Genomic DNA, 12,549 nt, shown 5'->3' on the forward strand with positions numbered 1-12,549 from the left:
CTGGCATACAAAGTAAGCTGAGCAGACAATTTATTAACCAAAAGAAAAGTACAATCACTATTACATCATCAATGAATAAACTTGTTTTCGAGAATACAACCTTCGCACACACGCACATGATGTGTACACAAGGAAAAAAAAAAAGAAGGGGCATAAAAAAGAAACCCTACTGCAACAAGGGTGAAGGGTGAAGCGGCGCTGGCTCACTTGCTGCCTCTGCCCAGGCTGCCATGGAGGGGAAACAGGAGAGGCAGGGGCAGAAGCAGCTTTCAGAGGCAGGGGCAAACTTACCCCGGCCGTATGCTTTCTGCGGCAGTGGCATGGGCATGAAAACCTGTGCTGTGTAGCATCCCCACACTGATGTGAAGAGCTAGGAAAAGATGCTGGGAAAAGATCCTGCGAAAAGACCATCATGCGCTTGCCTCAGCCTTTCACAAAATGGCACTGGGACTCTTAAACACAGCCACCGTGGTGCAAAGGGGCACCAAGAATGGCACCACAGAGCAGCTAAGCATAAAAGCAGAGTGCACGAATATAAAATACAGAAGTTTGGGCTGTTACTGCACCATGACACAGGCTGTGGGCTGAACCCTGTCCATGCAGGCTGTGCTAGGCAATGGCCCCTTGCTGGTGCAGCCCCCACAGCAGCTGTGATCCCAGGAGACCAATCCCCATCACCCCTGTCCCCAGCCATGTCCCTAGGGGCACCAGGCTGGGTCCCAAATCATCTGGGATCACCACAGGAGGACAGCTGACCACAAGCCTGGCACTCACGGCTGCTAGGCTGGGTCTTGTGCCACTACCAAGCAACGGCAGCGCCTGCTTTATGCCTTTTGGGACAAGAAAGCCCACCTTGCACCTGCTGTAACGGCAACTCCACTGCCATCAACTCCCCCAAAAGCAAGAGCTGTTCCTAACATTAAAGACACTGCTGTGGAAACTTGGGGTTGCATCAAAGGAAGTAGGGCCAAGGCCAGGCCTGGCGTGCAGAAAACATGGCTGCAGGATGAGCCCCTTGTGAGGAAGGCCAGGCAGCGGTGGCTCCCCAGGGCCTGGGAGTGCCCAGCCATCCTCCACACCAGCACCCACCTCGTGTCCTCCCCTTGTACTGCTAGTGATCACCACAGCTGCATCAGGAAAATATGTACCAGCTCACTTTCAGCCAAAAAAAAAAAATCAAACAAAAATATACTCTATATATTTTGGGGCCTGCCTTAGGTTGCCTTACCCTGTACACAGTGGGACTGAGTAGACCTGCTCTCTCTCACCACTCATCTTTTAAGCTCTTGCTCATTTTGTGCCAAATTCAGAGACAACCATCCATGTTCTCCCCAACTGCTCACACACCACACCAGTCACAGGTCAGACCATGGTCCTCCTGAAAGCACCACTGCCAATTCTGATCCTGCTAGCGAGCAGACCGTATCTCCAGAGATGTTTTCACCCTGGCACCTCATGGTACAAACACTGTAACCCAGCAAAACACAGCGGGTAGCTTCAGCCCCTTCTTTCTGAGGACCCCAACTCCAGCCAGCTTCCAGAGAGGTTGTCTTCCCCACAACTTGGCTGTTTGCTAACACAAGAGGTCATCTGCCCCAGTGCCACCCAAACAGAGGTCACCCAACAATTTCATCAGCTCTGGGATTTTAATGCACCTTGCCAAGCTTTCACACATTCTTAAGCAACCTTTCCAAGTGCTCAGACCCAAACTATGAGTTGTGGGCGGTTTTGGGTTTGGTTTTTTTTTGGAGCAGCAGGTGACAAAAGGGCCCCTCTCCTTTTTCGTTAACAACAGCTCTGCCAGCTGGAAGAGCCTTTATAACCATTTGGTATCAACTGCTGTGCACCTACTGCTGCAGTCCTTCTAGAGAAAGACTATCAACAAGATGACAAAGGAATACAGATGTTGAATAAATAAAAACCAGGTACACAGTGACACATGACTAACAAACCTTTAGAAGATTAAAGAAATCTGCTGTACAACCTTCATGTCATTCATAATTATAACTGTGTAAACACGGAAAACCACCCTCATCGCATACATTGCATACATATCTATAAAAAAAATCAACTGATGGTGTATTAGCTATGCTCTGAAGTGATATGTTTATGAGGACTCCATTGCACAGTTAAGTATTCAATTGCAGTTTTTTCCTGCTACAGTAAGATGAGGTTTGCAGGAGGAAACAGCCAGCACTGATTTCAGCTCTGCTCAGGAATGAGATTTATCTTGGATGGGCCTTTCTGGATGCTGATCGACCAATGGCAACACTTTTCCCAGCCACAAAGTTGTCTAAATCTTTAAATAAGCACTGACCATAAAAAGAGGCACTCTGTCTTCTGTTTCTATAAAAGCAGATATCTAGTCAGCCTGCAATTTTAGCACATCTTACAAGACTCCTGAGCAATATATGATACTTTCACCTATCAAGTGGGAAATGGGTTGATGGTTAAGAAAGATGGTGATATAAACCCTTGTCATCCCTCTCTTGTTTTTCTAAGAGTGTATCAGATTTGCATTTTCAGAGGAGTCATCCAGGGAGAAGGGGACAGCATCTTCTTGAGAGCCGTTATGCTTAAATATTATGTCACTGTTGTCTAAGCAACCATCACAGCCTCCTGAAAGCACAGAATGCTATATTGCCTGACTCAGCAGATGGTTGAAATACTTACATTCAGGGAAAGGGGTCAGGTAGTTATAATAGTTTAAAGCAGATAATTATTTTTTAGAAGAAATATTAACTCTTACAAGGCAGGGAGTCACAGGGCAACACAGGGAGGTCGTACATCTTGATTGCACACCCGCATATGGTACGTCACATTGCCAATAACTAGGAAAGATTTATGTTTTAGAGACGCCGAGGCAGCCTTTGAAAGAATTACGGCAACTGAGATATCTCAAAATTTTGACGTGCTGAGGCTGTTTTCACTCCAGTGCTTCCAGAGGTCATTTAAGGAATTCTGGAGGGCACGAGTGAGTCGAACACCTGCTTGGCTGTCTCCTAACATCAAATACGTGGCCTAGAGAGAAACAGGAGATATACTGTGAAAACTCTTGCTGATAATTACAGGAGACACTGTGCGTCATTTATCTGATCAGTACAATTTGCGCTAGAAAACATCTTCAAGCCTTTTTACTGAAACCTTTAGCACACTAGATAGGTGGGGATGCATATTTTACAACCCAGTACACTGCCACTGAAAATACGTTCATCCACGGAAGCAAAAAATACAGCGCGACTCTTTACGGACTGCATTCACTAAGGATAATAGAACTGCGTATTTCATATGGGCATAAAGGCCTCTATTATTATGGGCTTTTTTTACATTCCATGTATTTTTTAGGTTTTTGGGATTTAGGTGAAAAGGACTTTCCCACACCTTGCGCAACAATGCAGTTCTTGCCCTGAGAATCCAGCTCCCGGCTCTAGATCCCTTTGAGGACTGGAAAGTCATGTTGTGGAGGTGAAGAAAGGAAAGAGGGGGCTTACTTCCAATAGGCAGCTCTCCTGCAGCAGTGTATTTACTTGGGTGTTTGAGGAAAGCACCACTGCCTTTACTTGACAGCATAATCAACCAAAAGGCCCTGTTAGCAGAGTCTGTAGTCCAGAACTCTTCTCTGCCACACAGATGCTACCAGGGCTTTGGGACATTGGTGCAAACCAGGTCATCTCAATTCAGACCTAACGCACTTGCCAAAAGTCATTCAGGAACCTGAACCCAGGTCTCCAGAGTCACCTCCTACATGCAGCACTTCTCCCAGGCTTTCCTCCAGCGACCATATTCAGCCCAAAAGGGGCAGAGAATGTTCGTACAGGACTGCTTTGCTTTCAGAGCCTTTCTCCAGAGTAAGAGGGCCCCATTACCCTGTTGCCTGCTGTGGACTTGGTGTACATATGGGGTCTTTGAAGACTGCAGGATCACAGACTAGCTGAAAAACTGTGGCTGATTCGTAGTAAAGGTCTGGCTCTGCGAAGTGCCCCATTCAGCCACCCTACAAGGAAAACTAATACTGCTATATACTCCCTTATTACATGTTGCTCCTCCAGCACACCTTTCTAAGCCGGCTGCAGACCAGGGTGGCTGGGGCACAGCTCTGCCAGGTGGGAACCGCTGCTCCCATTCTGCAGGTGGGATTACCAAATGACAGGGAAGCCTCACAAGAGGCTCCAGCACTTGGCATGGGCAGCTTTCTTTTCCCCTTTACCTGCGCTGCATGCCTCATTTGGTGTTGTCTCCTCATGCATCTCCTAGCCCAGGGCGAACAGACATGTCTCAAAGGATATGTGAAGCAGAACTGACAACTGGGGTCTGAGCCTGCAATGCCCCCCCGAGCCACCAGCACGCAGGAACCTACAGAGACCACCACTCTCTACCCATCAACCTACAGGAGAGCCTTGAGAATGGAAACATGTGCAGCGAGGGAATCTACCTGGCACACGGGAAAATTTGAAAGAGGCCGAGGCAAAACCTTTCATCTGTTAATCCTTTACTAATTACTTTAAAGGGCTATAATGATCTTATTAAACTCAGGTGACAGGTATTTCCCCAGCCTACTGCACTGTTTCCCCAGCCTAAGCACAGCTGCACATAGCTGTCTGAAACTCAGCCTGACAGAGAATCTTGCATCCTGACATGTTCAACCCTTCTGCAGGGGTCCAAACCCCCAAAGAAGAGACCAAGACAAAGGATGCAGGTGAAGCACATTAAGTCCTCTGGTATTCACTTTCCCTTGTAATCAGCAACCAGCTTTTTGTGCACAACTCAGTATTTCCAGAGCAAAGCACACAAAATGTCCTGGGGCAGGGCAGCACCGTGTTCTTGCAGGATGCTTTGTGGGGTAGTGGTACATTTGGGCCAGAAGTAAGGTGGAGGTAGAGCACACAAGGGGACGGCCAGCTGTGAACAGTTAGACTTGACATTTCTAGTGTAAGCCTCCTCCTTCATTTCTGGGGTGTTTTTATTCCTTCCTCCCACTCCTGAGGAGAGGTTCAAATTGAATTTATATCTGTCATTGCAGATAGAAGTTCTGACCACAGAGAAAATAGGCTTCAGTCAAAATGTTTTCCCGTCAGATAGTTCACAGATCTCGAAGAGCTGTTTTAGTTTAGGCAAGTTGACAAGCAATTCACTCCTAATTTTGCCTACTACAGTTACAGTATGAAAAGCTTTCCTCATAGATTACATAATTATATTTTTCTTAACAAGGAGTACATTGCATTAGCAAGTTTAAATTATGCAAGCTTATTCTTTTGTCTTTTGTTATATTGTGTTCTATTGTGCTGGTAAAACAATATGTGCTTTAATTAGAAAATATCTGTAAATAATTTACTTGCTTTTCATACAGCAGAACAATGGAGCCAATTTTCACATACATCCACTGAGCATGTCTAGGGTTTTTTTTGCCAGAACCTTCCATTGTTCAGTATCTGTATCAATCTGCCCATCATTAGCAGTTAGCATTCAACAATCCGGGAAGACATTAAAGTTGTGGACCCCAGGAGCAGCCCCAAGCCCGGCAAACCTGAGACGATGCTTTGCAAAGGAAGATTAAAATGTCCAGAAAATGAAAACAAACTCTTTTATTATCTATAACCCTGGCACCTTCGCATAGAAACATGGACGCCTGCCAAGCATTAAGGTCATTGGATTGATGCCATAAAATGCCGATGTTCATCTGACCTTCTGACTGCGTTTTAGCTACAAAATAAAAAGCTCAACTTGATACGACACTATGAATCACGCGAGCGTCTAGGTTCTGCAGGGTTAACACTGGGTGTGAACCCACACTGCACAAGCACAAACACACAAAGAAAAAAGCTCTTAAATCAAGAGTGGATGACTGTTCAGAGACTTAAGGCATTGTTATTTTGAATGCGAATGAAAGGGCCAGAACAAGCATTGCAAGAATATTTCAATTATGTATTTCCCAGAACTACATCTCTGAGCAACTAATGCAAATATTGCTCCCATAGCAGTAGAACTTCTTCCCGAATAAAAGCATACAAGAGCTTGAATCAGAACATACTTTCTATATCATTCGCATATTGTTTGAATATTATTAAAAATGCAAAATCTATGTATGCGTTACTCTCCTGAGCAATACAGTAATTATGATTAAGGGACAAGCAGCACAAAAAGAGCCAATTTATCTTACTTGTGCTTAGGAATACTATTGTGTAACTAAGCAACTAAAGACAAAATATAGTCTAATTAATTCACTCCTATGCTTATTTAAAAGACACAATTAGAACATTTTTATTTTCCAGCCTGCACAGTATCTCAACATGCTTGAGGGTGTACCATGTGAGGCCTATTATTCTCCAAAGACAAGAGTTTAATGTTTAGTGCCACTGATCAGACTGGGAACAGCAACTCTGGAGAGCAGTGGGTGTATTTTACAGTCTGAATGCACAGGGAAGGGAAGGGATAAAGGAAAAAAAAAACCAACAAAAACAACAAAAAGAGAGAATCTGCCTTATGTGACCAGATATGCCAGATTGCTGGCTAATGGCTAGCAACATGTGGCTTCTCTGAGTAATATCATTGCCCTCTTCATGCTTTGCCAGCATATGCTACTGGTTGCAAAGAGAGATAAAAATACACGGAGTGAATATGCAATTACCAAAACCATGATATTTTATGACAAATGCCATTCCTCTAACACTGCTATTACAGTGTGCCTGATTTCCAAAGCTGAATTAATTTGAGCAAGTGTACATTGGAGATTGATGCTATTAGCATGATTTTTAAAGCACCCTTTAATAATCATAATCTGCATGTTTGAAACATGTTGTCATTACCAGTGTTGACAGATACGAGCATAAGGCACACACCGTGGAGACTAAAACGGGGCCATTCTCATTTCAAATAAGAGCATACATATTCCTACGTCTCTCAAAAAAATCTATTACTGTGCAAAGGGAGTAGCACATTTTTCAATGGGGGTGGCAATAAGCTCTAGCAGCGTAAGACACCACACTTGGGCCAGCCTGTGCTACCTTTATGCACTGGGGTAGGACCTCCCACACACGGAGAGCGCATGAGAAATGAATCGGGCTTTCAAGGGATGCTGTTGAGCAGCTGTCCCGAAATGAAGAGAGACCAAACCTGCTGCCTCCCATAACTTTCTGGAAGAATCTCTTCAACAGTTATAAATGACATACCTTTATGGAGTGACTTTGTTTTTTTTTTTCTCTTCTCCCCCAATTAGTCTGAAAATGCAAAACACTGCTAGGGAAATAATTACAGGAAACTAGCTCTCTCCTCTCCTCTGTATGAGCAATGCTTACTCATGTAAATTACTTGCATGAGTAAGGATTATTTGCAAGGCGAAAAGCATTGCATCAGATACCCAGTTTGGGAGAAGAGATGAAATCAACATGAGTTCGTAGTAAACTTAGCTGTTGATGAATGAACGAAAGGCAGATCCCTACTGACAGTCCAGCCTCAGCGGAAGCAGCATTCACGACAACTGGGGGCAATGCAGGGAACGTCATACCATCCAAAATGAATTAGTTACTTGTTTGGGGGGTTTTAGAAATTGTACACATCACATCAAATACCATCCCTAGATTTAACAAGCATGAGCTCTGATATATATGTTTGAGCCCAGCCTAATTAATGCCAACACCTTTAAAAACATGAAAATACAAGGCACTAACAAGCATTTTGCTCTAGAATTGCTTCTGCAAAGGTCAGTCATTCCATAGCCTCATGCTACCCCTTGGAGCAGAGAGGAATAAATGAGCTGGAGGAGGGTTCAGCCAGGACCCCATGGGCTGCAGGGCCTGGGGCTGAGCCCACCTCATGACCCTCAAGTGCCACAAGTCCAGGGTGCTGTGTGAGGGGACTGGGCAAGGGCTTTCTGCCAGCGGACAGGCAGCACCTACTTCTCTCATAGGTGGGCACTAGAAAAGCTGGGGGTCTGCTTTCCCCACAAACCCTGGAAACTGTTTCAGGAGCGACAGTATGTTCTCACAGCTGCTCCCTCCCGATCTTCACAGCAATCCCAGCATACTCCTCCAAGCCCTGCACCAGGTGCCTGCTGTCACAGAGGTCTTCCCATCCCATGAGAGAGGGGACACGAAGGACCACGCTGGCCCAGGAGCGGAGGAGAATACCAGGGCAAGGTAGCATCTTCCTCCAGCAAAACAGACACTTTCTCCGTTTCAGCGGTGGCCCTCCCAGGAACCGAGGACAGCCACTTCTTCCCTGCTGGAGGGAAGAGGGAGAGGGCTGCTACTGCCCTCTGACCGGTTGCTGCACCTGCTGCGGTGTTTGGGCTTGACAGCCAGGTCAGAAGCAGCACACTCAGGCCCCTGTTACAAAAGCAACAACAAAGTTTTCACTGAAGAGCAAAAAACTCTTCTATCTCATCTAACAGTGTCCCCTACTGCACCACTGCTCTCACAAAAATGTCTCCACTGCTCCTGTGCAGCAAGACTCCTGGTCTCATCATGATGCCAGAGCTGATCCCAGCCCATTGCTCCGGAATGTGATGAGCACCAATTGGGTCCAGGAACACCTGTACCGACAATGTGTGACCAGCCCCATCCCAAGTTTGCCATCCACTGAGGCACCCCAGGAAGCAATCTCCTGGGGCCAAAGGAGAGCTTCTCTGCCATGCTTACTGGGATGCTGAGACTGAGACGCAAGGAGGAGTGCCTTAGCAGAAGCACCCCTGGGCTTAAACCCTTCGCAGGGTCTGAGCCACAGCACATGAAAACATCCGGTTTTAGCAGCAGTTGGGGTTATATTTAAATATGGATGATGAATTCAGGTAGCTATAAAAAGACTTATATTTACACTCATCACTGATTAGCTCAAACATTTGGCAATCAGATAAAATACGCCATCAGAAATTTCCGAGTAACAGAAGCATTACGTATCTCATCGTTTCTCCTTGCTCCTCACAGCCACTAGCTGAATATTGTCATAGTGTCAATGCTGTTATTACAGAAAACAGGCAGCGAGCTGCTTCTATTAATCATGCTGCTAGTGCAGGTAGCTGCTAGCGACTATGCCTAAATCTCCAGTGGGCTCGATCACAAGCCTGTGATTCAACCACTCGCTCCCCTCACTAATAATTTTATTGACAGTGAGCACCTCTGTCACCCTTTGCCTTGGACACCACAGATCCGAAATACATGTTTAAGCACTGGCTCACTCCATCCCCGCTCCCTGAATGCAAGACAAGGAGTTCTACCCTCTCAGCAGTCCCACACCACAAATAAGGTCTACCCTGACGGCTATAAGCTGCCTCTGACTCAAAAGCTGCATCTCCTCCCGCAGAAGGAGACCTTGCGACCCCAGAGGCGACCCTGCCGCAGCTTTGGGGACCGAAATGGATGTCATTTACGTAAGGAACCGTGCCCACAGTGTGGTGAGGTGAACTGGGTGCCCTGTGCGATGATGATACCCCCACCCAGACAGCACTTTGCAAAGCGCCAGACAGCACCCAGCCTTTTGTCTCTCGGCTGCCTGCCTGCGAGTCCCTGAGTACAACTCGGGTCGTTCCAAACTATTAAAAATCAATAATAAAAAAATCATTCCGATGTCTATAAACAAGTTAATGGAGTAAGTGAAAACAAAATACATTTCTTAATGGGAGTGTTATGTTGCCCTCTCTAGGCCCTGGCTCTCAGTGCCGGTTTCTGTAGGCTCCCTGCCAGAGAAGTATCACTCAGAGCTGTTGCTGTTGCTGCTGCTGCTGCTGCTACTCTGCTAATGAATGACTAACTTAGGCCAGAGGGGAAATGACATCACCGGGGTGTAAAACACAACTGCATTAGGAAACTTTTTACCTGCTTTACATTTGTCATAATTATTCTGCACAATACGACTGCATTTGCATAATTTCAAGGCGTGCCATTATCTTAATTGAAAATTGTTTTCATATGGTTGAACAATGCAGAATGACATCAGTTAAAGCCCCAATGAAATGCACAAATACAATCACACGCCTAATTACTAGCGGTGTTTGCATGTAAAAATAAATAAAATCGTGCACATTATTAGGAAGGTACATGCAGCTGAGAACTCTCGTACCGGAGCAGCGTTTTACTCGTAATGGTAGGATTAATTTTCTCTGATGTTCCTACCACAGTAACATGAGCTGATCATTAAGGCGTATTAAAATGATTTGTGTCCCTTTCCCCACCCCCCTCCCTTCCAAATATCTTTCATTTTACACACACACACACATACGAGACACACAGAGGCACAGTTTTAAATAGTCACCACGGGCAATTTCAGAGCATCCATTGCTCACTGTCATCTCCCTGATTCTTAGGAAAAGGGTGCCTTATCTCAGTGGCACGCACAGAAAATTAAAGTGAAGAGGTGGCAGCGAGCGAAGGTGGCTCTGAAACGCTTTTCGACTGCATACGCATGTGTATGGGTACACAGCTACGTCGGCACCTATAGCCACGCGTGACTCCAAAACAGCCCCTGTGGACAACAGCCCCTCGTTGGACCTACACCCCACCCCCCTCACCTCTCCAACATAAGTGCCTCCAAAACATCTCGTGTTCCCCCCGTCTGGTTTCCAGCCCCTCCCGGAGACCCTCTCCTTCTATCACCGCAGCCCTTTCAGGGTACCCCAGTCTCCCCCCTCCCCAGACCACGGCCCGTGCTGGAGCAATAAATCTGAAAAGCAAATAACGGGAGGGAGCGGGAACGGGGCGGGGGGAGCGGCCCTGGGCGGGGATGGGAGGCGCAACCTGCGCGGATCCGCGGCCCCATCCCGGGCGGCGCGGGCGCCGGCGGTGGGTGCCGGCGCTCAGCGTGTTTGAGCCGGCCGCACGGCGGCTCCGAAATGCGCCCAGACATATCTGCAAGTTATTTGAATGTATTATTCCCGTACCTGTCATTTATCACTTTATTCAACACGTCCCTGCCAGCTCAATAGCTTTTGATCTCCCTCAGCCTCCATTTCGTAATTTCCGCCCTCTTAAACATATCTAATACTAAAAAAAAAAAAAAAAAGCCCCGAACAATATCAAAATCCCCCCAACCATTTCGGTTTGGTTTTTTTCTTTTTTTTTTTTTTTTTTTTCTTTTCTGTGTGTTCTAGGGTTTTTTTGTTAACGAAGCCGGACACGGTCAGGTCGAGCTCCGTTCGCACTCCGCTGTCCTCCGGGCCGGGGGCGCCCCAGACCCCGTCTCCCTCCCGCCCCCCCCCCCCCCCCTCCCGCCCGTACAAGTTCCCGGTGCGCCCCGACGGCGCGGCCCCTCCGCGCTGCCCCGCCACGCACAGCGGGTGAGGGGACGCGGGTGGGAGCAGCGGGGGGGACCCGAGCCTGGGCATGCAGGTGGGGACGGTCACGGGAGAGGGAGGGGGGAAGCCGGCGCTGCGTTTACCACCTCGCCATGGTCACTGGTCCTGCCCTGGGGGGTGTCCTCGGGGAGAAAATAAAGTTTGGCGCTGGAGAGAAGTTGCCGGCTGGTGCGCTCCTCCCAGAGCAGCTGCAGCTCCGCGATGCAGGCGGGCTCCTCCGCGCGGCACCGCACGAAGAAGAAGTCACCGAGGGAGAGGACCCGCGCCCGGCCGCCGCCGCGCCGCTGGAAGCGGAACGCCCTGTAGAAGACGTAGGGGCCGTGCGAGCCGCACGGGGCGCCGACCCACTGCGGGGAACAACAACACGGCAGCGGCATCAGCGCCGGCTCCGCGCCGCGCCGCGCAGCGCCGCGCAGGAGGAGGGAGGGCGGGCGGGCGGGCGGAGGGAGGGAGGCGGGCGCGCGGGAGGGCGGTGGGGAAGGGGAGGGGGCGCGCAGCGGCGCGGAGGCTCCGCGCGGCGGGCGCGGGGCGGGGCGCGGGGCGGCGCGGTACCTGCAGTGCGCTGCGCTCCATCGCGGCTCCGGCGTGATTGAACTCAACATTCTCCCAAACTTGTTGGCGTGAATGGAGCCCGGCAGGTCCTGGCAGGGCAAAGCTGGCCCCGCCGCCCACCGCCCCCCGCCGCCGCCGCCACCGCGCCGCCCCGCCGCCACCGCCGCCCCACGCCCGGCGGCGCACGGCGACGCCCCCCCCCCGCCGCCCGCCCCTCGCCCCGCCGCCCCGCCGCCGCCCCGCCGCTCCCCGCCGCCGCCGCCTCCGGACGCCGGCCGGACCCCCGGCGCCCGCCAGGGCCCGGCAAAAATGCCACGGGGCGGCGGAGGGCCCCGGGGGGGCGGCGCGGGGCCGGCGGCGCGGCGGCGGGGGTCCTAGCGGCTCCCGGCGATTTTTGGGGTCCCGAAAGGGCGGGCGGGCGCGCTGCGGATCTGACAGGACCTGCCTGTATATGTCTAATATAAAGACCATTTCCTGCGGCGCGAGGGGCGCTGCTCGTCCCCGCGCGCCCCCGGCGGGGCGGCCGCGCTCCCTGCGCCGGGGTCTGCGGAGCGGCGCGGAGCAGCGCGGAGAGCGGGGTCTGCCCGGCCGCCAGGTCCCCTACCCCCGTCCCTCAGAGCGGGCCAGCCCGGCGGCCCTGGGAGAGCGGGCGGCTTGTCAGTAATTTATTTATGGTTTTTCCCCGGGAAAGGAGAAAAGTGGGTTATCGATTATAT

General features: G+C 49.7%; 1 protein-coding gene across 3 annotated transcripts in view; it reads right to left on the reverse strand.

The window, feature by feature from the left end:
• ARID5B (AT-rich interaction domain 5B) overlaps positions 1-11,978 on the reverse strand; it is a 121,954-nt gene extending 109,976 nt beyond the window's left edge. Inside the window, exons 1-2 of one of the 3 annotated variants that reach the window (XM_061448753.1) lie at positions 11,834-11,978; positions 11,368-11,628 (exon numbers count right to left, since the gene is read on the reverse strand). In XM_061448753.1, the coding sequence (XP_061304737.1) occupies positions 11,368-11,628; positions 11,834-11,854 (282 nt within the window). In that variant the 5' untranslated portion in view covers positions 11,855-11,978. Of the gene's footprint in view, positions 1-11,367; positions 11,709-11,833 lie in introns of those variants that run through there. The other 2 variants (XM_061448763.1, XM_061448741.1) reach the window with 2 other exon arrangements.
• Positions 11,979-12,549: the final 571 nt, after the last annotated feature.

The sequence above is a fragment of the Pezoporus flaviventris genome, unplaced genomic scaffold (genome assembly GCF_033815535.1).
Source record: "Pezoporus flaviventris isolate CSIRO_AGI_PZ_B2104156 unplaced genomic scaffold, CSIRO_AGI_Pfla_v1 ptg000001l, whole genome shotgun sequence".
Classification (NCBI taxonomy): Eukaryota; Metazoa; Chordata; class Aves; order Psittaciformes; family Psittacidae; genus Pezoporus; species Pezoporus flaviventris.